Source organism: Hippoglossus stenolepis, chromosome 21 (assembly GCF_022539355.2).
Source record: "Hippoglossus stenolepis isolate QCI-W04-F060 chromosome 21, HSTE1.2, whole genome shotgun sequence".
In the NCBI taxonomy this organism is placed as follows: Eukaryota; Metazoa; Chordata; class Actinopteri; order Pleuronectiformes; family Pleuronectidae; genus Hippoglossus; species Hippoglossus stenolepis.
Window position 1 is genome coordinate 4,439,224 of NC_061503.1, and position 26,255 is coordinate 4,465,478.

At 40.4% G+C, this 26,255-nt stretch overlaps 1 protein-coding gene across 4 annotated transcripts in view; it reads left to right on the plus strand.

Annotated features, from left to right (window-relative positions):
* abcc3 (ATP-binding cassette, sub-family C (CFTR/MRP), member 3) overlaps nucleotides 1–23,100 on the plus strand; it is a 47,938-nt gene extending 24,838 nt beyond the window's left edge. Inside the window, exons 8-31 of one of the 4 annotated variants that reach the window (XM_047338259.1) lie at nucleotides 1,234–1,491; nucleotides 2,504–2,681; nucleotides 2,825–2,986; nucleotides 3,413–3,505; nucleotides 4,049–4,252; nucleotides 5,462–5,608; nucleotides 5,725–5,812; nucleotides 6,171–6,237; nucleotides 6,478–6,604; nucleotides 7,953–8,129; nucleotides 8,343–8,510; nucleotides 8,769–8,952; nucleotides 9,075–9,183; nucleotides 9,776–9,932; nucleotides 11,225–11,432; nucleotides 14,394–14,707; nucleotides 17,044–17,243; nucleotides 18,327–18,453; nucleotides 18,984–19,085; nucleotides 19,633–19,779; nucleotides 19,926–20,084; nucleotides 20,818–20,984; nucleotides 21,115–21,309; nucleotides 22,294–23,100. In XM_047338259.1, coding sequence (XP_047194215.1) covers nucleotides 1,234–1,491; nucleotides 2,504–2,681; nucleotides 2,825–2,986; nucleotides 3,413–3,505; nucleotides 4,049–4,252; nucleotides 5,462–5,608; nucleotides 5,725–5,812; nucleotides 6,171–6,237; nucleotides 6,478–6,604; nucleotides 7,953–8,129; nucleotides 8,343–8,510; nucleotides 8,769–8,952; nucleotides 9,075–9,183; nucleotides 9,776–9,932; nucleotides 11,225–11,432; nucleotides 14,394–14,707; nucleotides 17,044–17,243; nucleotides 18,327–18,453; nucleotides 18,984–19,085; nucleotides 19,633–19,779; nucleotides 19,926–20,084; nucleotides 20,818–20,984; nucleotides 21,115–21,309; nucleotides 22,294–22,405 — 3,850 coding nt within the window. In that variant the 3' untranslated portion in view covers nucleotides 22,406–23,100. Of the gene's footprint in view, nucleotides 1–1,233; nucleotides 1,492–2,503; nucleotides 2,682–2,824; nucleotides 2,987–3,412; nucleotides 3,506–4,048; nucleotides 4,253–5,461; nucleotides 5,609–5,724; nucleotides 5,813–6,170; nucleotides 6,238–6,477; nucleotides 6,605–7,952; nucleotides 8,130–8,342; nucleotides 8,511–8,768; nucleotides 8,953–9,074; nucleotides 9,184–9,775; nucleotides 9,933–11,224; nucleotides 11,433–11,967; nucleotides 12,279–14,393; nucleotides 14,708–17,043; nucleotides 17,244–18,326; nucleotides 18,454–18,983; nucleotides 19,086–19,632; nucleotides 19,780–19,925; nucleotides 20,085–20,817; nucleotides 20,985–21,114; nucleotides 21,310–22,293 lie in introns of those variants that run through there. The other 3 variants (XM_047338256.1, XM_047338257.1, XM_047338258.1) reach the window with 3 other exon arrangements.
* The last annotated feature ends 3,155 nt before the right edge of the window (nucleotides 23,101–26,255 follow it).

Genomic DNA, 26,255 nt, shown 5'->3' on the forward strand with positions numbered 1-26,255 from the left:
CAGATCAATGCAGAAAGCTGACAATAACCAGTTTACTCAATGAATAAAAACATACCAAACAATCATTTTTAAAGTTCGTCGGAATGAGGGAGACTGGGATCGACTGCTGAGCTAAATGCAGATTTTATTTCCTGGTGACCTTTGAAAGTGCAGTTGTAGCTCTCTCCCCATTCATTTAGATGGGGCCTGATCTGATTAGCCTGAAATAACTGCCCAGATGTGCTGCCAGGATGGCTGCAGAGTCCTGAGACTTACTAGTCAGGACTATAGGGTTCCAGTGTGTTTGTACTGAGGGGAATTGGTCAGCAAAAAGGCCATTTCATGCACAAACGCACTCAACAAGTCTGCTGAACTCTGACTTCCATCAGGCTGTTTCCTATCTCTGTGCAGCAGTTTTCCGGTCAGAGTTTCATTGAGCTCCCAGAGTGAGAACAACTTGTAAAATGATACGAGGGAGCTTGATTAGGCCTTTTCAGTGGTGGGTTGGAAACCTGTTTGGTGTTAAGCTGAATTCCATCACAGTTGTCCTGTTGTCCTGTAGCTGCCGCTTAGTTAACTGCTGGAATCCGACTCCTGCACTTTAAGCTGGTATTAATAGACTTTGGATAGTTTGCAAAACATTCCTTTCCCTGAATGCTTGGAGCATTTCTTGCATTATGTCTCACTACTGCAGAAGCAATAAGCAAATGAACTTGCTTATGAACAACTTTGATTTAGATCACCACAACAGCAGAGTGGTTGCTTATTTATACATTCAGCAGATCAGCAGCAACTTTGGTATCCTTCTGCAGTTATATTTCCAACCACCTGATGAATGTAAGTCTAATGATCTATTGTAGCTTTTTTTTTTACTACTGAGGGACGTTTTCAGACATGAACTCCGGAGAATGTCAGCACAATTGGGTTTGTACTTTCTCCGGAGTGAGCCTTTCATATATTAAGAAAGCAGCTGGAGATTCTCTGCTCAGACACGTTAATAACAACAAAGGAATCTCTAGAGCATTAACATGAGGGCTGACGCAGCCGGCAGAGGCAGAACGTATTTAGAACCCTGTCTAAGTCCTTTTTTAAAAACGTGTGAAATATTCCTGTCTCTCACTGTTTTCTAGAGTCCATTATTCTAGGATTTTATAGGAGATCAATTATAGGAGAGTAATCTGAAGCCCTTTGTGGCAATCACTTTTAGAAATATTGAGCTAATTACTCGACCTCCCACAAATCTTTTGTCTACAGCGAACCGCATCTGTCCACCCAGGCTGTGTACTCCAAGCCCCTGCCGTCGAGCACCAACCATATCGCAGGAGGAGGAGGTGGAGGAGGTGAAAGTAGCCCAGAGGAAGCAGAGGTGCTGCTGTCCAATCAGAAAGCTGCTCCCCACAAGCCGTCCTTCCTGCGTTCCCTCATCAAAGCCTTCGGACCCTACTTTATGATAGGCTCGGCCTACAAGCTCATGCAGGATATCGTCACCTTCGTCAACCCTCAGCTGCTTAGGTAGAACAAAGGTCCCATCTGCATGCTTTGCTTGCCACAGTGTATTTGCAAGTTATGATGATGTTTTATTTTCTATTTTCAGGACGTAGTTTTGCGTTGGTTTTTTGCATGCTGATTTGCTTTTATCCAAAGTGTGGTAGCTGTGTTTTATTTAAAACTCACACTATCATTCAGGATGCAAAGTTATTATGTAAATACACATATAAATTCTCTCATAGAAGAGAGAATTTATGTGTATAATTTCTCATAGAACCTATTTTAATATTCTACCTATGTAAAGCTTGGCGATATGGTCAGAAATTTGGTCAAGATAAACATTTTCATAAGTCAATATTGATAATTATCAAGATTAATGTCACATTACTATTTCTGTTAAGTTTAAAGGCTGATCTTTGCTCCTCAGTGAAGCTTGTGTTTTTAAACTCTTCTTTATGAGCAGAGAATGACAAATACTTGATAAACAGCAAATCTGAGGAAGATCAGTTATGTGTTTTACCTCCTCACTGTGTTTGCACAATGCATAAGCCTTATATCAATTTATATTTGACTTTTGTTTTACTGCTGTTGATTTTAAATTATAGTGCAATATCTATTGATATTGTTTTGTTGCCCAGCCCGATCGCCATGCACTATCTACAGAATATGAAGTACCTGAGAAGCCACAGATAACGTTATGTCAGAGGAAATTGTTAGTTTTCCAACCGGTAATTCCTCTGTTGACAGAACAGGGTCATACCAGCAGCTTTCCTATGAGAACTTGTAGAATGCTTCCTTTTGGATACAAACAGCCACAGAAGAGAATAGACTGTTTTGTTTTTGTGTGAAGTTTGCAGTTTCTGTTGGTTAATACCAGGTTTGCAGTGTCCGGACAAGGTGATGTAGCTGAGGCCTAATTTGTAGAAGCATGGAAGAATGTCTCCTTTCAAAGTAGCTCTCAACTCAAAAAAGTTCTGCATACAAGAAGACATGTTATCTATTGACGAATTCTTTTTCTCTGTCTACACCTTTATAGGATGTTGATCAAATTCACAGAACAGAAGGGTGTTCCTGATTGGTGGGGTTACGCACTGGCCTTCCTCATGTTCTTCACAGCTATCCTGCAGACTCTCATTCTTCACCATCACTTTCAGTACTGTTTTGTCACCGGCATGAATGTACGCACAGCTATCATAGGAGCAATCTACAGGAAGGTACGCGAGCAGTTCTCACAGCATAGTGTTCTGCCTGCAGTTACTGTGCACACACACAAATGCACAAACTCAAAGACATTTCAAGTGAACTACTTAAATTACGAGGAGATGCAATATGCCCTTTTCCCATCATTGTCCTTTAGTCTCTGGTGATAACTAACGCCGCCAAGCGTTCAACTACCGTGGGAGAGGTAGTCAACCTGATGTCTGTGGACGCACAGAGGTTCATGGACCTCACCACCTTCCTCAACATGTTGTGGTCGGCTCCTCTTCAGATTATGCTGGCACTTTATTTCCTGTGGCAGGTCTGTGTAAAAACTTGCATGTATTAATAATTATATGAATAAAATGAAATCTCACAAAGTCATGAATGATTCCCAACTAACAACCTGCATCTGAAAAACTTTAATATATGCCACTGTTGGTGCTAATCAACATCTACTGGCGAGCTTGAGTTAATTTTCTATGCAGTCTCATTTAAACGATAAAAAGGTTTATTTAAATTAATAATGGATAATACATTAATGGATCACTTGCCACATTACACATCACATTAGTTTACTAATCTCCTGCCTGTTGCCATCAGCAGCTCAGAGACTGAAGTTTTTCATTTTTTGTAACTTCAAGCTTGCAATGAGTGGTACTTGGTATATTTTGCTTATGTGCCCATTTTTTAATAAAAGTCTTTAGTTTTTTTTTTAATTGATGTACTTATTGTGCTTATTTGACAGAACCTCGGTCCATCTGTGCTGGCTGGGGTCGCTGTCATGATCATGCTGATCCCATTAAATGCTGTCATCGCTATGAAGACCCGAGCCTACCAGGTATGAACAGGCAACGTAGGAGTTAGCGGTTGTTCAATGCTATTGAGTGTTGACTTTTAGTGGAACTATATCAGTGATATTATTATTATTATTATTATAAAATCCAGAACTGGTGAGCCCCTACTCTGGGGCTCAGCTGCTAAAAAGTAGTATTGCTAATGTTTTAGTGCTATACATGTGAAGAGGTATTTCTAATGCATACATTAAAATGCAATGCAGTTCATTGCAGTAATTGTTGGTATGGGCAATTTATATCTAATTATTGATAATCTTTCATATACATAAATATCTAAATAGTATTTGTATAAATGTTAGTTGTAATTAGCTACAACGGTTTAAAATGATTGTTTTATCATTTTGTTTTGAATGCATTGGGTGCTTTTTTCAAATCCACTGAAATTCAAACAATTGTCAAATATGTAATTTCATTTGCACTTCAAAAACACTAATTTTCACAGTTTTTGGTGCTTGGTTTCAGTTCAGCCAATTTGGATACAAAGAACAATTTGTCCTCTGCTTTGTCATCCTCTTCCTCTCTCCCAGGTGGAGCAAATGCAGTACAAAGACTCGCGTATCAAACTGATGAACGAGATCCTAAACGGCATAAAAGTGCTAAAGCTGTACGCCTGGGAGAACTCCTTCAGAGACAAGGTCCTGGACATTCGGCAGAAGGAGCTCAACACTCTGCGCAAAACAGCCTACCTGGGAGCACTGTCCACCATGGCCTGGACCAGCGCACCTTTCCTGGTAGGCTCAGTACACATGTGACATCCTTTTAAGAAACTTATCCAAGCAGAATTAAGCGTTCACTGAAAGTCATGATCGGCTATGGCCATTTTTATTCTGCTAAATTGTATGAAGTGAAAGATAATCCTGCAGCCAATCCAAACAGGCTGCATGAATGTCTGCAAAATGATTTTGAGGTCATATCATGGGTATTAAGAATCTCTTCTTTAAGTTTTTATATTTTTATTTTCAAAATGTTATTTGCCTTACAGAGTCAGATTTTGTATTTACTTTACTTTCTATTTATCTCACATTGAAACTAGTAAAGTAATAAAGTTTCATTGCTTAAAAACTCTGCATCATCGTTTGCATAAAGGTGATAAATTGTCTGAGGCTATAAATTACAGTGTCAGATAGAATTCCCTTCGAAACACAGGCAAAAACATGTGGCTTACTTACTACAGGTTTATTTCAAGTATTATCAATCCACTATGAAAACTACACACACACACACACAGTATATAGACAAAGTTAGGAAAACAAAAATAATTACGCATACAAGGGGATAATCATTAAGTCCTCAGAGGTCCTTATAACCTTTTAAGTCCACTTTGAATCATATAAACTTCACAGGAGCACAGGTGTCCATCTCGCCTGCTTGCATGCTTGCTCTTCTAACTTACCGTAGAGCAGCCTAATGCGACTTCAAAAACCCTCAGCAAAGACTCAAACAATAGCAACATCTCTTACAGGCCTACTAAAATAATGCACCAATGACAAACACAACTTAAATACTTTCTCAATTATTATTTACTTATCGCTGTCCACGTGTGATCGGATCTCTCAGGACGGATGTTAATACCAGGTCTGAACAGGGCCACTCTGGGAGCAGTGCAAGTGAATGTACTTTGTTATTTTGGCTGCTGTGTACATCATTCATTTAAACAGGTTTTACAGGTCACATGACACTATTCAATTTAAGTATTTGCTGACTGATTTATGTGGTGATCCATGTTTTTTTTGTAAGATAAGTGCGGACTTGACCAGCCTAAAGCCAGTGTTTATCGGTGTTTATAAACTAATGTGTTGAATGAACTCGCTGATGAGTCACACATCGAGGGAAATCAACGTGTGGGTGTGTGTAGCATCAGAGCAGTTACTGCCGTGCATCTCCAAAGTAAAGTGATGGACCCTGGTTTGTGAGCGGCCTGTTTTCTCATGTGTTTCCAGGTTGCCTTGACAACGTTTGCTGTTTATGTGACTGTGGATGAGAACAACATCCTGGACGCAGAGAAGGCCTTTGTGTCACTCGCACTCTTTAACATCCTCAGGTTTCCTCTCAACATGCTTCCCCAGGTCATCAGCAGCATGGTGCAGGTGGGGACTCTTTCTTCTTTTCTTGCATATTTTCTCCTTTTTTCAGTCTCCTCCCCTGCCTGTGTTTTTTTTTAGAAGCTTTCACAGAGTACCTGTGTGTTTATTCTGTGTCTCAGGCCAGTGTCTCACTGAAGCGAATCCAAAATTTCCTGAGTCATGATGAGCTGGACCCAAATTCAGTTGACCGAAAGAACAACACCACAGGTACAATTAAACCCAGCCCCTCCTTTAATTAAGGTTAGGGCAAAATGTTGTGTCATTGTGTCCCACATCTTCCAGTGTCAGTCATTTTTTTTTTTTTTTATGTCATTGTACATACTTTAAACAGAAGTTAACAATTGCATTAAGTCATTCTACCAGATGCCATCAGTTGCTTGTGTAAACTCGACGGCTCTTGAACTCAAGTTAACTCCTTCTACTTGTACCTTTCACCCAGTGAATCAGAGCCTGAAGATTGTTTGGATGACTAATGGTTAAGAAATGCCTTTCAGTGTGTTGTCGGATCTGCACTCAGCTGTCACCAATTCAAAAGGAAATGAACGTGCTGTTTTCTCCTCAACAGAATTCTCAGTGACAGTTGTCAATGGGAAGTTCACCTGGAGTAAAGAAGATCTTCCTGTTCTGCAGAAGTATGTCCTGAAAAGCCACATACTGGGTGTTTTAATACAGTCAATACCAAAAGTAAAAGAAGAGAAAATTATGGATAATAATAAGTGTCAGCTTTTACTGACGTAAACCTACACAGATTAAAGCTGAGTCCTTTAGAGCCTGAGCAACAAAAATGTATAAAATTTTTGTTCTGGTCTGAGTGTATGTCATGTCTATGTGTTTCTGTTCTTATAACTCATGAATGCTGACTGTGTTTGTAGCATCAATGTGATGGTGCCCCAGGGCTCCCTGCTGGCAGTGGTGGGCCACGTTGGTTGTGGGAAATCCTCCCTGATCTCTGCACTGCTGGGAGAAATGGAGAAACTGGAGGGAGAGATTTCTATTCGGGTAGGTACACACTTCATGTCCTGTACAACACAAAATGAAGTAGTATTTTGTGTGATGTGTGTGTGTGTGTGGAGTGAATGCAGATTGTATCCATTCCCAATGTAGACAAAAGCCTTATGTAAGCGGGGGTTAATTTGGGGGTTAAAACTGTACCCCTCATGTGAATTGGTTATCGGAAGAATGATGAGAGAGCGCATGCAATTGTAGGTAAGAGGTGGTTTGATCCGGCCTGCAAGGCAATTCATAAATACAAAAAAAAAAACACTGTAAAGTGACACCGAAAAAATTTCTTGCACGCACCGGTCGTCTGCATTTAGCTGCTCTATCTCTCATCTCCGCTGAGTCTGGGCACGGAGTTTACACTCACTCACACAGCCCCGGGCTCAATAATAGTAATAATAATCATTTCTGGGATAATATATCGTCCAACAAAAAATTGTTTTGACAGGCCTACCTACCTTAATGTTTTTAGAGGTTTAGAGAAGTTAGAGGTTTCCTTGCACAGTTTCGCATATCCGGGCCAATTTGGTATTTTACAATGAAATATCCTTAACTAAATCGATATTGAATCGAGACCTTGTGAATCAGAATTGATTAATAATAAACAATAATTTAGTATGGCCCTTCAAAAATGTTATGAAAATCGCCCTTGATAGAAAAAAGTTTCCCACCCCTGCTGTAAAGGCACCATGTGTACGAAGTCAGAAAAAAGAGGGGAACGAATCAGTCAGTTACACCTTGTTTATAATTTACTGCTTGCTCAGATTAACACACAAGTAGGGTAGCGAGCAGATGAATGTGTAGTGCACTTCAAAGTGCTCTACAAGTAAAAGCAAATACCAACCAGACACTCAATCAGGAATGAAAAAGAATGGAAAAATATGCCAAGGGCCTTCAAGTTTAAGATAAAAATAGAAAACGTTGTCTGAGCAAGACTATTAAACAATCAAGACACAGAGTATTGAGTCGTGAGCTTTGAAGATGCTGGTCTCCTTCAGTATGTTTTAATGTTATTGTAACCAACACGCTGTTTAACATAACCACTATTATTGACAGAGTCGTTCTAAAACTTAGCATTTATGGCAGTAGACCACTGCTTGTGATTTATATTGTCATGATTTACTTTTTATCTCCAATTTAATTGAATGTCTCTATTGCACAATGTACAAGTAAGCATTATTCTCCCATAGAAAATCAGAGGCATGAGAAAGCAGAGAAAATATGATGGTAAAATAAAATGTAATATTTGTTAAAGAATGAACAAGCAGATGTATAAAGGCTTCTAATGACCTAACAGCAGTGAGATCTTTCATTGTATAAAGAAACAACTGTCGGCCTCTGTCATCAGGGATCAGTGGCGTACGTACCGCAGCAGGCCTGGATACAGAATTGCACCCTGCGTGACAACATCCTGTTTGGGATAGCCTACAATGAGCAGAAGTACCGCTGCGTACTGGAAGCCTGTGCTTTAACCCCTGACCTCGAGGTGTTGCCTGGAGGAGACATGACTGAGATAGGAGAGAAGGTACAAAACGCTAGCATTTCCATTTCCTCTCATTCCTCCTTTTTTCTGTTTCAACAAATCTGCTTTGATTCTAGTTTCCTCTCATCAATTCTTGATGTTACCTAACAAAGTCTTTAATTGTCTCATCAATTCTGCGTTTCCTAGAAATGTGCACATAAACCACATTTGACCAATAGCCACAGTGATTAAAATAATTCGGTCTCCTTCCTGCAGGGGATCAACCTCTCCGGTGGCCAGAGACAGAGGGTGAGCCTGGCCCGAGCCCTGTACAGTGACGCTGATGTCTACCTGCTGGACGACCCGCTGTCCGCTGTGGACGCCCATGTTGCCAAACACATCTTTGACAACCTCATCGGTCCAGAGGGGGCACTGAAGGGCAAGGTGAGGGATTTGAATAGAGGAAATTTGACTATGTGTGTTTTACGAAAGAGGAAGTTGTATCTTTTATCAGTTCATCACTTGTTTGTTTTCCATATTCATAAATCTTTCCTAAGATAAGATAAGAGTTGGTGGTGTTTCTGTGTGACTACATTCATCTCGTAAAAATGAGTGTGTTTATGTCCATCAGTGCCTTCACCTTCATATTTGCATGTTTGTTCTTGGATACTAACAGAGGTTTGTATTGTTGTTATACTCCAGACCCGCATCTTGGTGACACACGGCATCAGCTTCCTGCCTCAGGTGGATAACATAATGGTGATAGTGGAGGGTCGGGTGTCAGAGATGGGCTCCTACCAGGAGCTGCTCACACAGAACGGGGCCTTCGCAGAGTTTCTGAGGAACTACGCCCTGGAAGATTTTGTTGAGGAGGACCAGGCCCTTGGTAGAGCACTGCTTCCTCCCCTTTTGTAAATTTGCCCATATCAGTATAAAGCATATAGATGGTTGGGTTTGTTTGTTTGCTGTATATTATCCTGTTTTTACTATGGCTACTTGCTTTTATAGAGGAGTTAATTGAAGATGAGGAGTTGTTCCCTGATGATGCCCTTAGCAACCACACAGACATGGTGGACAACGAACCAGTGGTCAACGAAACTAAGAGAAATTTCATAAGGTACTGTGAACATTTAAAACTTTCCCACTCTGTCATGTTGCAGCTGAGCAGTGACTGATCAAACACAAAGAAGCTCTGTAACTTTCTCTTAACTTGTGCAGTGCCTGTTCTAAACCAGTATTGCAGAGGTCTGTTAATCAGTCACAATCTTCAGACCCAAGATCACAACTTTTCTAATCAAAAGCTCTGTAATTCCACTCAATATAAAGTATTGTTTTCAGTGGATTATCTAGACTGTGGCGCCCTGCCATCTTCTAATTTGTCCCACCACAGTTTCAACCAAACCAATCTATTTATTTAATTTGTGTTGATTAGAAACATAGGGATGTACATTACCGATTTAAGACATGAAACAAATGGTTAACCATAAAGTTGCTTTTGTCAAATAGTAACTTTCCATTAAGAAGCAGAAAGTAAATTAGAATAAATTATTAAACCAGCTTTCGCATTAAGATTTCACAAGTACCATACACCTACAGCTGCCAAATGATTAGCTTTTTTTAAACTAAGCAATCAGTTTCACTGTATAAGTATAAGAAGTTTCATCATGCCTCATTGATATGAGTTTATTCCCTCTCTTTCCCTGTCACAGGCAGATCAGCATCATTTCATCAGATGGAGAGAACCCCAGGTGTCGCTCAGTGAGGAGACAGGGCTGCAGCCAGAAGAAATCCCCAGAGCCACAAGAGAAGAAGAAACCACTTGAGATGGAGAAACTCATCCAGTCAGAGACATCAGCAACCGGCAGGGTCAGTCCATCAAATCTCAGCTCCCCCCCCTCTCATCAAGTTTTTTTTATTTTGGAGAAACAAGACAAGCTTACAGACTAAAGACGGTGTTTCCCCTAGATTTTTTTTTTTTTAGCAGCAGTGGCGGGCCAGCCTTGTGAAGGTGATATATCTTGAAAGCCGTCAAGGAATCCTTTCACATTTGGCACAAACATTCACTTGGACCCAAAGTTTAAATCCCTTGATTTTGGTTGCCAACGTCACAGTGGCCTCACAAAACGTGACATCTTAAGATCAGCTTGAGGGAATGTCTTCAAATTTGGTACAGACATTAATTTAGACTCAAGGATGAACTGATTACATTTTGGTGGTTGAGGGTCAAAGGTCAAGGTCACTGACCTCACAAAGCACAATTTTGTGTCTTATGAATGATAACTCAACACCTTGAGGGAATTCTTTCACATTTGGCACAAACTTTATCTTGAACTTGGTTTTCATTTTGGTAGCCAAAGGTTAAGGTCACAGTGGCCTCACAAAGTATGTTTTTCTTGAACATGATATCTGAAGATCACAAACCCTTGCTTGGACTCAAATATGAACTGATTAGATTTTGGTGCCTTTGGGTCAAAGGTCAGACTCGCAGTGACCTCACGTCCCTGTGATTGTGATTTATTAGGACTGCCAGTAGGGAATTGTATTACATCTGGTACAATTCACTTGGACTCACTGATTAACTGATAAGATTTCGATGGTCCAAGGTCAAGGTCACGTTGGCCTCAAAAAACATGTTTTTGACCTCTTGATTGTGATGTCTGCTTGAGGGAATTTCTTCTTTAAATCTTTTTCAAAGATAAAGTGATTATGTTTCAGTGGTCAAAGGTCACAGGTCACAGTGACCTTATATGAATCTGGGGGAAAAAAAGTATGTACTAATATGTACACGGAAAATGCACTGGTTGGCGGAGGAATACAACCGAAGTGGGGTAATTCTAGTTTTTCCCACTTTCTGTAAATTTGTCACTCAATCGTTCCTTTAGACCGATCAAACCACTTTTACCTGCGGGATTATGGACATAGTGGCTCTGTACACACCCTGTACAACACAAGTGGAAGCCTTAAGTACAGGTGTGAAAATATGAAGGACATCCCACTCAGCATCCGATGTCTTCTGAGCCGCTGCAGATTCACTATGAATCAAACACATTTTCTCTTCTCGTTGATTTGTTTGTAACCACCATCAAAAAACGGTCACATTGTTATTAATTCATAGATTGGAACATAATGGTAACTCTTGCACCTTTTGTGTTTACTAGGTGAAAACAAAAGTGTACCTGGAGTATGCCAAGGCAGTGGGACCCCTACTGTCAGTGTTCATCTGTTTCCTGTACGGCTGTCAGAGTGCATCTGCCATCGGAGCAAACTTCTGGCTCAGCCAGTGGACTAATGATGCCTCAAAAAATCAGACTAAGGAGAATGCTAATATGAGGGTGGGGGTGTATGCAGCATTGGGCACTGCACAAGGTGAGCAACACTGACTTTCATAAGCACTAGCTTGATTTTAATAGTAAACCTATTCATTCTTACATATTTATTGTTGTTCATGTAAACTGTATTCTGGAAACTGATTTTTGACCAGAGGTACGAACGTGTTTAACATGTGCTTCCACATCATGGTGCTAAAATGATTTCAAGCCTGAACACTTAGTTTAAAGCTGCTTCCAGCCACACACTGCTTGTTGCTCCTTGAAGAGATTCTGTGGATCAGTGAACATGAACCAAAACTATCTTTAAAACACAGACTGAAAGGGCCTGCTGCATATCTAACAATTGCCATGCTTTGGTTTTGTTTGGTTTGTTTTGTGTTGAAAGCATAGGGGCTGCGGATATGATGCATAATATGATGCTGTTCCTTTTTCAGTGAACTGTCTCCTTTACGTTCGGGGACAGATGAAGCCTGTGTCTTCAAGTAAATCAAACACTTCCTCATCCCACATTACACCTTCCTATCTGACTTCTTTTTTTATTCTACTCCTCCTACTGTTCGACTCCGTCCCAGGTATCCTGGTCCTGATCTCTTCCTTCACTCTTGCCATGGGGAACATTGGGGCAGCCCGGAAGCTGCACAGTAACCTGCTCACCAACAAACTTCAAACGCCACAGTCTTTCTTTGATACCACGCCTATAGGACGCATCATCAACCGCTTCGCCAAGGACATCTACGTGATAGACGAGGCTCTTCCATCAACTGTGCTCATGTTCCTGGGCACCTTCTTCGTTTCTCTCTCCACAATGATAGTTATCATTTCCAGCACACCCATCTTTGCTGTTGTCATAGCGCCCCTGGCTTTCATATACGTCTTTGTCCAGGTACTCCAGATGATCCTCTCTGTTCCTCTTCTTCTCTGTTCTGTCCTTTGCAAGTGTATGACTCTTTCTGTTCCTTGTATGGCATGACGTATGCACGTTGATGCAGCTCCTTTATTTTTATTTTTTAACCATCCTATTTTGGCTTTTGCTTCTCCATAGCCTGCGATGTTGTCCGTGATGAGCATCTGCCGCTGTGATTATCTCTATTTTCAATCTTAAATTCACTTGGCTCTCTCCGCAGATGAAACACTTCCTGCCTGCAGCCTGATTCCACATCTTTTGTCACATGCACACATACACACTCATTAAGACATACACACTGTCATGTTGAACAATACAACCCAGCCCCAATATGCACACAATATATTGAAGTTGACTGAAATGTAAAACCTGATCTGAGAGTACAAATTATTTTAGGTACCAAAAGTAGTTATTCTTTTAGTGATCCACAACCCCCCTCTAGTGGTCGACCAGTGTTAATACAACTGCGTCTACCTCTTTTCTGGGGCTCAGTGAAGGTCTGGATTTGTTTTAGAGATTACAGAAGTGACGTGTATGGGCTGGTTATGTCACTAGTGTGACATGCGGAGCTGATGCAAGTGAGTTAAATGTTTTTGACTTTGCTGTCAATGAGTTCTCAGATTTTTAGTCTGTGTTTTGGATTTGATTCATATAAGAACACTGGAATAACACCACTGAGTCATACATACAGCAGCTGTAGTTGTGTAAGAAGTTGGATTTTAGTTTTCAGTGACATCAAATTCTGTGTGTCCGGCAGTAGTTACACTCATTTAGTCATGAGACTTAGTTTTTATTGATACAGGATCCCTGGCCTCAGGTTAACGTACAGAAAAATGATTCCAGGGACTTCCCTGCAGTGGGGAGGACAGATTTTAAATTTGTACTAATCCAATACCTGACTCTTTTTCTGAAAGAGAGCTCTGGTATTAGTTTAGTTCTCTGAATGAACAGATACTCTGAATTGAGGTTATGGTTGGATTGGTTTATATTTAATTCAAATAGATACACATGAAGGTAAAGCGGAAGCCTGCATTATTCATTCCCAGTCAATTACTGGGAAACTATCATCCACTTTAAAAACAGTGAAGACATCCTGACACTTTTACAACTGTGTAATTTACAAGAAACAACTGGTTTCCTATGGTGTGATGTAGAGAAATGAAAATTGCTCTGGGTGGCCGTGTTAAGCCACAAGTGATCAGACATGTGGTTATAGGAGGACGTGTTATTTTCTGATGCTGAAGTTGCGGTGTACTATTTGATTTGTACTGACATCCCCCTGTACTTTTAGTGACCTGTTCTGGGACATAAGAAAGTATCCATCTGGTATTTTCTGTTGGTTTGGAGCACATACCTGGTTGTCAACTTTATTTAAGAGCTTGGTCTTTCAGTTTGAGAGCAGAACTTATTGATCTTACCTTCAGATTTTGTAATACTCACTCAGATATACCCTACTTGTGCTCAGATGACCTGCGCTCGAGCGTCTGCTCCGTGTGCATGCCTAAAACGTCTGCTTTCAGATTTTTTCTTCAACTCTCTGTCAACAACAAGCCTGGGGTAATGAAGAACATTTAAATAGCCCCGTCTCGTTTTGCTGTTGATGCTAGTCACATGAACATGGCGCATGAACCCGGCTAAAGTAGCCAGCCGTGTGTGACTCTCAAAGACATAAACCCAACACATTCACAACGAGGTTGGACAATATCACTTGTCAACACTACACCTGGCATTCTATTGGTTGAGGAGTTTCACTGACTTGTTAGAGCAGAGGAGCGAAACGGCAGTAGACGCTTCACGTGCACACAGAAGCAGAGCAGGAAATCTAAGCACAAGCAGGGTATATTTGAGTGCGAGCGCAGGATTTCGAGTGAAATCAACAAGTCCTGCTCTCAAACTGCACTGAACGCTATTGAATAAAAAATAGGAAAAAACACCCGTATAAGGGGGAAAAAAATCACATCTTGGTTTTCAGCGTCACAAAGTGTTAAAGTAAGTCATACTGTCGTAGTAACTGTGACTGTGTGAAACCTATACTGGCTCCTAAACGCAGGCGTTGTTGTGTTGTCAAATCTGACCCCCTCCCCCTCCTCACAGGTGTGCTGTTGTTGGTTAACTGCCTGTTGTGCCGAGCCTACAGTATGCTGCGAGCGGCCAAGCTCACACACTACAACATGCTCCAGGGGGTCCTGCGAGCGCCGCAGGCCTTCTTCGAGAGCACCCCCACTGGGCGCTTACTAAACCGCTTCAGCAAAGACATCGATGCTATAGACTCCCACATTCCAGAAAATATTGACATATGGATGCGCACCTTCTGGTACACACTGAATGTGCTGCTCATATGCTCTGCCCTCACCCCAATGTTCCTCATAGTCATAGCCCCGTTAATGGTGTTCTATTGGTGGGTTCAGGTAAATTGGAAACGAGTCTGCTAACATCAATTCATCATGCATGTCTGAGAGTGTTGCTGAGTGTGTGCTGTTAGACTGCTGCATGTGGTTGGCGCGATGATCGTTGCTGCTCTAGTGGTGTAGCTGCGGAGTGGTTTGGTGTCTTTTAGTCCAGTTGTCATAGCTTAGCTGCTCAGGCTGTAGTTTGACTCAGTGGGAGCTCTGTTCAGCTGGTTACACCAATAATCTCTAAGACATAACAGCCAAATGATGATTTTGCTATAATTAGCACACTGGGATTTTTTATTAATACTCAATGGCATGCCTGCACTGGAGGTAGAAATACACTCGGTAATCAAATCTTTCACATCCAATCACAAGTTTGATCGGCACTGTTGCGGGAATGAAGATGTTTCACTGCGCACCAAAGAGCATTTTAACATTTTTCACCTAACAATTTGCTTGTAACTAACTAAAAAGACTGTCCACCTGTAGAGTACTGACTTATCCCCAGGAAATCAGCATTTAATCTAGATGAGCCCCAGTTGCTGGGTGTTCCTGCCACAGAAGTAGCTCTGTCAGGGTCTGTAGTGTCAGAGCCGGGTGACCTGGAGAGCAGCACGTGTTAACTGCGACCTGTGCTGTTGTTTTATATAGTCACTGGAAATATGTGCCAGTGGTTTGTGTAATTTAGAAACATTACCGTGATGAGGAAGGATATTTGATTCAGACCAGTTTAAATTATGAACACGCGGAACACATTTGTTTTCAGTTTGTTAAGGTTGAGAGCTGTAAGTTGTACATGCATACAAAGTTATCATAAACATTTTATTGATCTATTGTTAATTTGCTCTCCAGAGTTTGACCACAATAACAGTTTGGCACGATTCTGCGGTTGCATCCGGCTAAAGAGGCAATCTGCCAAGTGCACATTTCAGCTTCTTGTGCTGTACTTTTTTTTTGATTTCATTGGAATCATCGCAGCTATTTTTTAATCAAAAGTCCTGCATTAAACTGCAGGTGTAGGATTTGAATAAATCCTGTGTTTTTTGGAGCTGGGATTCATCATGGGAAGTAAAAGCCAGGATCTTGTTGATCTGCTGCTATGATTTTTATATATTTTGTAATGTTTTTTTAAATTTTATCTGTGTATTTGGAGTCTTCACATTTTGCGGATCATACTAAATTGCCAGAGTACCCCTTTATCACCGACACAAAGAGAGCAGACGGGCCCCGTTCAGACCTGATGCTGAGAAGAGTAAAAATATGTTTGAACTTTAGAAGTTTGAATAGGATTAAGAGTCATCAGACCTCAGGGCACATTTGGGTGCGCTCAGACCTGAACGTAGCACTGTCCACTTGTGACCGGATCAAACGTAGTACCAGGTCTGAACAGGGTTTTAGTGTTGACTTTCAGTCCAGCCCAAAAACATTAAGTTGAACAATTAAACAGGTCATCATTCCTTCAAACAGTAGCACGTTCAATGTAACTTGCTTTAAATTGTTGTTTTAGCCAAAGCATTCGTGAGAAGAGAAAAAAAGACAACGTGGATCTGCTTTAATGCAATTTACCCTAAACTTACTCTAATATATACAAAATAAACTTTATTGTCCAGATGAGGCAGGACAATTTATTTGACACAGAGATTAGTGAAACATCTAGAGTCTGTGGGCTCACTTCTTTTCTAAATAGACTAGACAAAAAAATTGAAATAACTAAAACTAACCACACTAACACAAGCTCTTATTCCTGTGGCTCTGTCATGGCATCCATCCTGCATGGCCTGTGTCTTTGCTTCATCACTCGTCTATAATCATTCTGCTGAAGCCTCTGTTTGATTGTTACTGCAAATGAAAACCAAACCACCACATCACTTTAACAATGTGATCGCTTTGAGGCGTTAATAGAAAAAAAACTCTTAACAATTTCACTGAATCTATTACAGATTACGTTTGGTAAATATCTGTATTAAAAAAACAAAACACCTGCAGTTCTAAATCAGCTGTGCTGTATTATCGATTGTTATTATGCAGTATAATCTCTACTAATGCAGAGTTTAATACATTCGTGAGGTAAATGCACCTCTGATGAGCTGGTGTGACGTTCACTGGCACCGTCTCAACAATCTGTAACATTGGAATATCAAATGAACACTGCAGGTGGTTTGTTCACACTGGCTTCCTAAATAACTGCCTGTGTTTGTGTTGATGTGTGTGTTTGTGTTGATGTGTGTTTGTGTGTGTGTGTGTGTGTGCGTGTGTGTGTGTGTGCACATTATAATTGTTTGCTGAACATCTGTGATGCCTTGTTCTGTCATAACGTTGAGTTTGTTTCTTTTCCCCCTCGACGCCTGTAGAGATTTTACGTTGCAACATCCCGGCAGCTAAAGCGCTTGGAGTCGGTCAGCCGCTCTCCTATATACTCCCATTTCTCTGAGACCATCACTGGCTCTAGTGTAATCCGAGCCTATGGCAGACACACTGCCTTTGTTCTGATGAGTGATCTGAAAGTGGATGAGAACCAAAAGAGTTACTTCCCTGGTATAGTGTCCAACAGGTAAGTGTCCTGTTTCAGCTCGGCAGAACAGCTGCTGTCTTCCAGATGTTGTCTCTTTCTTTTAATCTTCGTCTACTCAGCCACGGATGTGATGGATGAGAGGAATAATTTGAGATTTGGTGGCGATGCACATATTAGTCTCACCAACGTAAACAGCCAGTCCTTTTAGATCGGGGGCTGAGTAGAGAAGTTGAATGCAAGTGCAAACATTTCAACACTGGAACACAGCTGCTGACACATTACGCTTAATATGCATGCACTCGACCTTCAAAGCCGAACTGCGGATGAAAGATTTCCCTCAGCTTTACACTAAATGGTGTATAAACTCACATGCAGGGGTGAACATGATTTCAACTACTGCAGTGTTTACTTTCTGTACAGCATTACAGAAGACTAGCATCTCACTTCCGGCCCTGCTTTACTTAACTCGTTTCATAGCAGACAGTTTTGGTCATAGCAGGAAGAAGCTCAGGTGTTATGAAACCCAGTTACAGTTTTATTTGTATAGCACCAAATCACAACATACATTATCTCAAGGGACCTAATATAGAAAGGTTGAGACATGATATTATAGAGAAACTCAATGGTTCCCACCATGAAACTCATTTTACTACTTTATCTCTCATGGTCAACTGCCTTGTCAGTTTGTTTGGTTTTACTTCTTGTCATTAAGCTCTTTGTATATAAAAGCGCTGAATAGATTAAGTTTGTTATACGTTAGACAGCTCACACAATATCAGGGCTTTGAAACTGGACCATCTAAATGCAATGCTGCCAAGTTAATATTATTTATGATGTGTAAGAAAGTCTGCTGAGAAAAGAGCCTATAATCAGCATTGCCATGTGAAAGCCAAGCTGTCATTAAACTTTACATATGAGACTTTCATTTGAAGATTAAATATACACTAACCTTCATCACTAGAATTACACTTTGGCTTAAAAGATCTGAATCAGTCCTACTTTATTCTATAGCTTATGATTTAAAGACCCACGTACATATTTATACCAGAAGCTGAGCTCCTAAGTTCTTTTGTATGTCCGACGTCTCATTAACTGTATCTCTGCTGTAACATTGTCCCGCAGGTGGCTCGGGGTGCGTATTGAGTTCATTGGGAACTGCATAGTGTTGTTTGCTGCTATGTTTGCTGTGACTGGTAAGGAGAGCCTGAATCCCGGCCTCGTGGGTCTGTCGGTGTCCTACGCTCTGCAGGTAACTGCTCTTATATGATCCACATAGCAGATGACTTGAGATCAGTAACATTATGCTAATGTTATATTTTAAATTGATTTAGTTAAAGATGAACAAATCAATATTTGTATTCCCTGTTTCAAAAACTCACTGTACACTAGTGGTTAAGGATTACAAAGAGAACCAGACATTTCCCTCAGGAATTGTTGGATACCAGATTAATCCATCAGGTATCCAGGAACATGACTCTAAATCAATATGGTTCCTCTGGATGTGTAAATAAGTGTTGCTATATTTTGTAGTGATTTTATGTCAGTATTGTGTCCACAGCTTGCACTGCTGCCTCCAAGTGGTCAGAAAACAATGAGTGTTGTCCATTACCTTTATTAAGCTGGTGTCTTTGCACACTCTCAATTACAATGCATAGTGTTTAGGAGTTTCAGCTCATTCAATATATAGATACAGATATTTAAATCCAAATGTAATGTCTTTTGTAGTTTTGGCAACAGCATTCTACTGCCCCTGACTTAACGCCTGTCCTGCTGTTGTAGGTGACCATGTCTCTGAACTGGATGGTGCGAATGACTTCAGATCTGGAAAACAACATAGTAGCGGTTGAGAGAGTGAAGGAGTACTCTGAAACCAAGACAGAGGTATGTTATGGTGTATGTGTGTGTGTAAAGAATGTGTAAAGAATGTGTAATTCTGTCCCTAATCCTCTGCAGAAGCTTAAGTTGGACTCTGAGTGTGTTTGATTTGAAAAGTAAAGTATTGGATTTGCTGTTAAAAAGTAGGAATTTACTCACATTCTAAAAACACTCCTTATTGCTGCCAAGTCATGTAATTACACAACACAGGACCTATAAACTCTTAACTAGATCCAGAAATGTTGGATTACCTGATGCTAACAAGGGCCAGGGTTACATAAAACAGACAGGGTGTTTGTACTGTACACACTGTACTCGTTCACCTTCAATCCCAGAAATTGCCCTTATGGCTGGTAGAGTTGTTAGAGAACACCTTTGTTTGGATCATCCAGTTTGTCTCAGAGGTGAAATAAAAAGTTTGGCAGCTGCGAGTGACTGTGCACACCAAGAGGTCCAGCTCAAGTTTTTAAACGTGATAAACAAATCAGCCCGGGAAATTCACGAGTTGTTCAGAATGTTTTTCTGGTCAGAAACCCTGCATCTTTGTTCACAGGCCCCCTGGGAGGTGGAGGACAAGAAGCCCCCTCCTGACTGGCCCAGGGAGGGGAACGTGCATTTCCAGGACTACAGCGTTCGGTACAGAGAGGGACTGGACCTCGTCCTGAAGAACCTGACGCTCAGCGTCAAGGGAGGAGAGAAGGTGGGGAGGGTTTGACGAGTTTATCAATAAAAGGGTTGATCATACAGAGATTTGTGTACTTGTTGCAGTCACACGTACATGACCATGGTTCCATTCACACTAACATAAGGGTCTGCGTTGGTCTTGCATTCCACATTTTTCTACAGATTGGCATTGTGGGTCGTACAGGAGCCGGCAAGTCTTCCATGACGCTCTGCCTCTTCAGAATACTGGAAGCTGCAGGAGGAGAGATTACCATCGACGACGTGAAGATCTCTGAAATAGGTCTGCATGACCTGAGGTCCAAACTCACCATCATTCCACAGGTACACACACGCGCACACGCGCACACTACTCGCATGATGCTGGAGTTTGATAAATATAAAATATTAAAGGCCAGCAGGAAAATGAATTTAAGTAAAGTATTTCACAAAATATATTGTATCTGTCTGAAAAGAAAGAGCTCGAGATATTTTGTGAAATACTTTACTTAAATTCATTTTCTTGCTGAACATCAACATTAAGTATGAGGCTGCAGACAGCAGGCCATTGCTTAACTTAGCATTCAAAAAGGGGAAACGCCTAATGTGGTTCTGTCTGAATGTTAGGAAATCCACCCTTCAGCTCTTTATAAATCTTGTTTATTCTATTTGCACAAAATGTCCAAACTAGAAGTTGTGATTTTACTGAGTTATGTGATGAAACAGTTTTCCAGCCAAACCATGATCACTTTTAATTTGTGACAAATTGCTCATCTAGCTAGCTTTAAAGGTGCTGATAGATTTTAAGTGTTTTAGTCTTTATGCTAAGCTAATATAAGCAGTCGAATGAGAGTGGTATCGATCTTCTCCTCTAACTCTAGTTAATAGTAAAAGCAGCTACAATAAAAGCAAAACTACTATCAAACAAATAATCAACAGATTTATTCATTATGAAAAGAACTGCTGTCCCCTTTAAAAACCTGAATACTCCTGGTTCCTCTTCCTCATAAGCAGAATATCTGTGGTCAGGGGTGTTTTCTGTTTTTCTGTCTAACCTCTGAGCTTCTTTCTGTCACAGGAGCCTGTTCTGTTCTCTGGCAGCCTGAGGATGAACCTGGACCCCTTTGACCAGTGCACTGATGAAGCGGTGTGGAAAGCTCTGGAGCATTCTCACCTTGACAAGTTTGTCAGCAACCAGCCGGCGAAGCTGGAGCTGGAGTGTGCAGAGGGAGGAGAGAATCTCAGGTAGGCTCGGTAGAAGAGAGATTCAGTAAACATGTCTGAATGAACTGTTTTAGTCACTTGACAAACCTCTGCACAGTGAAAGTTGTTGGTTGTGCTGTGATTCATGTGTTGTGTTGTGTTGTATGTGCAGTGTGGGCCAGAGGCAGCTGGTGTGTTTGGCTCGAGCTCTCCTGAGGAAGACGAGGATCCTCGTCCTGGATGAGGCTACAGCTGCTATCGACCTGGAGACGGATGATCTGATTCAGTCCACCATAAGGACTCAGTTCGAAGACTGCACCGTCTTTACCATCGCACACAGACTCAACACAATCATGGATTACACAAGGTTAGATATGTACAGTATATGGCTACGTGCACAGCGTTCAGCTTTCACTGCTGGCCCAGATTTAGCTTGAAAATATGAATGTGTTCTGGTCTGGATGTGGAGACACTGTAACTCTTACAAACAATGATTCATTCACAACTTGACAACCAGCGCTGAAAGGTTCCTCCTCATCATCGCCAAACAAACTGCTCCAAAGTTCTACTAGTGGTGAAAGATTTAACAGGATTTCTTTAATGGAAAGACTACGGCAGCAAAGTTGTGTTTACGCAGACGGATTCAATCTGTATCATCTCACACAATATACATCAACAAATATGATAAACATCTTACATCATGTCACATAACTAGATTAGAAAGTTTATGAGATGTTTCACTGTGACAAACGGCCCCCAAGAGAAGAAAAAACACATTTTCTCCTTTATATCAGTGCTGTCACCTCAACACTGTTTTCCAGCAGTAGTATAATATATATATTACATATTATAATAATAATATTATTATAAACTTATTATTTTTATTATTATTATTATATACTATACATATATAAGTATAATAATAAGATTGATAAGATAAACGTCATTGATCCCACGTTGTGGAAAAAATTCACTCGTTACAGCAGCAGATAGTCCGATTGAGAGAGACAAAATAGAATAAAATGAAATAAAACTAAATACAAATACACAGAATATGCACAATATAAATAATATATATATATAATACTTTAACTGCAGACAGAACAGTTATTTGTAGAGAAATGTTCAAGAGTAAAGTGCAGTGTCACAGATGACTGTGTGTGTGTGTGTGTGTGTGTGTGTGTGTACAGTATATACATGTTTGAAGTGATGATACCTCATAAACCCTGTGCAGCCTTATACAAACATGCAACATTTCATGAAAATTGCATCTACACATGAACAAAATAATCAATCTTCCCTTTTTGCCATGTCAGCATTGTTCCTCATCCTCTCCTGTCTCTCCCTGCAGAGTTTTGGTGTTGGACAAGGGACAGGTCGCAGAGTTTGACACTCCTGCAAACCTGCTATCTCAGAAAGGAATCTTCTACAGCATGGCAAAAGACGCGGGACTGGCGCAGTAGAGGCGCCTTTTCATCCCAATGTTACAAAGCAGGGTCGAGGACCCGCTCAGTTCTCGTCAGTCAGACTCTGAAGTTCGAACCTGGCAGTTGAACTGAACAGTACCTGTTTAAGTGTGTTTGGTATGTTTTCAGGGCACTAACTGCTGGTTTTTACGAAGCCTGAACTCCTTTGCAAACGTGGATCAGTTAGCAGTTGCAGTCATTTAGATAGTGTTTGTCTGAACCCAGATCAGGACTATTACACATGACTGTCTTCAGTTTCTGGCACTGCATTGTGGGACATACACCAACCTTTGAAAAAAAAAAAAAAAGCCATAAGTGCTAGTTGATCCAGGTCTGCTCTTTAGTGCCTTCTGCCAGAGGGATGAAGAAAGCCAGTGAATGTATATCATTTTCTAATCAGCTGTCTGCTGCAAAACAAAAAGGAGGAACTTTTTTATTTTATTTTTTCTACAAGAAACATGCTGTGCCACTGTATCTTTCCTCATCCAAAAAAACACGTTTTTGTGATACACCCACTTATTTTTGTACTGTACCTTTATTTAAGCCACTTTTTAAAGAGTTTTCTGATCTAGGGAAGTTTGTTCAGTTAAGTATGTGATTCATCTGTGAACCAAATCTATAAAGACTTGAATTCTATACCACCAAAATATAAAATATGATGATGCCTTTATTAAAAAAAAAAGGAAGAACACTGTTTGTGTACTGTCTTGCATTCATGGGATTAAACTTAAAGGAGCATTCCAAAATTTAACATCTCACTACTACTAAAAATCTATACTAATAATGATAGTTATTCGTATAGCATTTTGCAAAACAAGGTTATTAAGTGCTTCACAAATATACACTGAAGTAAAAATACATACAAATTAATAAAAGCACAGTCATAAACGAATAAATGAAAGAATACAAACACTAATGGTCTGAAATTTAAACATGTCCACTCAAGACAATAATTAAAACTAGAATTGACTAAAATCAGGGAATGCGGCATTGTTCGAAATACATTTGCAGTGGAGGAAGTACTCAGACATATTACTTAAGTAAAAGTACAAATACACAAAAATGTACTCGGGCTCACAGTACTTTTTCAACATGAGTAAAAGAAAGTAAGTACTAATAAAAAGGTACTTGCAGAGTGAAGCCTATTCCCTAATGTAATGGTCAGATTAACTGCCTACTGTATATTTTGCAAAACACAAGAGTATTACAGACTCTGTCATATATCTATTTTAAATGGATAGTGTGTATCTAGTATCTAGAACCCAGTTCCCCTCTTGTTATTGTTGGTTGTATAAAAACAATGTGAGCATATAACAATGCTTTGCAAAGATGCAGTGGAGTAGAGAGTGCAGATATCTGATATATGTGGTGGAGTAAAGGGGAAAAGTACCTGAAAAGTAAAGTACAGATACATAACAAATGCACTTTTGTACAGTAACAGAGAAAATGTACTTTGTTACATCACACCACTGGCAGTGATATATATGTACTACTGTATATATTACACTGTGATCCAAATAGGTAAATGGTTAATGAAATGCACTAAACTACCAGTGTGTTGGATAGATTCAGCAAATATTTGACTGTTCTTCAGCTGAAATCATCAATGATACACTGCACACACACAGCTCTCTATTTAATACAGAGCAGAACAGACCTACTGTAGATTCTGTTCCCTATTGCAACGATTGGAGGTACATTAAGAAGATAAATCATAATGATTGTTATTCTTGCTCTACCTTATGAACTTGCATCTTAGTGCATAAGGTTGTAATAATTGCAGTCATCCACTAGGGTGCGCTCACAGTCAAATCAAGGCTCCAGACTGGATTTTACAGAAGGGCTGTGATATCACTGTTGTCTTAAAACATTTCATTACAAACTTACATCTAATATCTAAACTGACAGACGTATATGAAGTACTGATGACAGATAGATAGATAGATAGATAGCCATACATTTTGAAGTACTCTCCTAAATACCAAGCATTAGTAAAAGCTTACAGCAGTGTCAGTACTTTTTTGATGTCGTGGTCACTCCACAGACTTACAGTAAGGTATTGCACTGTTTAATAAGACCAAATGAGGCCAAACATATATTTCAATGTCAAACGATTAACTGTGAGACAAGACAGTTATTGTCCAAAACAGATTTGAGGTTGGATTTTGGTTATTTCCTCTTTTATACTTTTTCATAGAGTGACAACTCAGTTGCTCTTTTGTTTCCAAGGAGCTGAGTTCACCACAGATCTCTCACAGCAAGATGTCTCTTGTCTCTCACACACAGACGTACACCATGGCCCTCTGCGGTTTGCATTTCTCTGCAGTGTTTTCCTCCAATTACAGAGGCCGTACACTCTCTGTCTCTGTGTCTCTGACATGCCAAAACTAACAGATGCCGATAGGCCGTTATGAACGAGGGCTCGGCTGCCAGCTCGTTTGGTTGTGTCTCTGCCTGTGGGCAAAGCTGCATGAAGTGGCAGGGAGGTCTGGCTCTGGCTCTTCTGCTGACGTGTCCCATCAGTTTGTGCTGCAGGCTCAGGAACCTGAAGTGGAAACAAGGTTGAAAACAACCTCAGCGATGTGGTGACAAACCAAGAAGCTCCTTGTGTTTCTATCTGTGAATATCAACCCGACAGGGGCTCTGGTTGTTGTTTTGCTGGGTTTGGGCCACTCACAGTTATTGTCTGAACTAGAGCCCGACCGATTTATGGAGTTGCCGATAAATATCAGCAGATATGAGCCTTTCACAGACATAATAAATCTATAAACAATGCAGAAAAGATGTACAGTTATGTAAACCCTTTTACGTAAAAAAACAAACATTTTCTTAATTCAAGTTCTATATATTTGGTTGTATTTTTGTTATATTTTTATTTATAGTAATTTAGCGAAGTATAAAACATCAAGCCTCAATAAAATGTCTTACCTTACATAAAGACATCACAATGATGATTATATACATGTATATATAATGTAATACTGCAGCTCTAACTCCTCCTGGTCACTGGGGATATTTTGGCTTTTTACACAGGAGGAGGGGGAGAAGATGTAGATGTTGTTTATCTTTATATACAGTCGTTAGTATTTACTTTGTTGCCTCAGTGTGTCCAACAGTAACAAAGACTGATTACCAGATTTAAAAAGTGACGAGCTGTGAGTGAGGGGTTGCGTATTGGACTCTCTTCGTGGGGAGCAGTGACTTCCTCACAACGTGAGGTTGCGCTGCAGCCAGTGGAAACTCCAGAGATATAATGTGTTGGCAAGGTTTACAGGTACTTGTACATTGAGTCTAAGTGTAATGTCAGCCAGCTGAGCTTCTGGAGCTATATTTAGTTTGGCAGTGAACTCAGCTGCTGCAGAAACCTGCTGTATTTAGACTCATCTTATATCTTATCAGAGTTTCCCGGTGCCGGGGCCTATGATACAAACTGGTTAAGAAACATTTCTACTAACTGTTGAAGCTGGAATCCTCAAATAACCTCTGCGCTGCCGGCGTGCCATTGGATCATTTTGTGCTTTTCAGGCTCCCTGTTATTTGATTACATGGAATGAGCCTTTCATTTCATAAGTATTTGTAGCCGCGAGACATATCCATCACCACTGCAGGAATTTATTAATTCCACCTCTGAATGAAACAGTTCATTGGAAAACACACACGCAAACACACACACACACACACACACACACACACACACACACACACACACACACACACACACACACACACTTACCTCAGCCATTAGGGATTTTTTCACATAGGCAAAGTGATCAGAAATAAGAACTAGAAGGATGCTGGGTTCTCACAAACAACCCAGACACACAGTAAATCCCTGTTAAAATAAGCT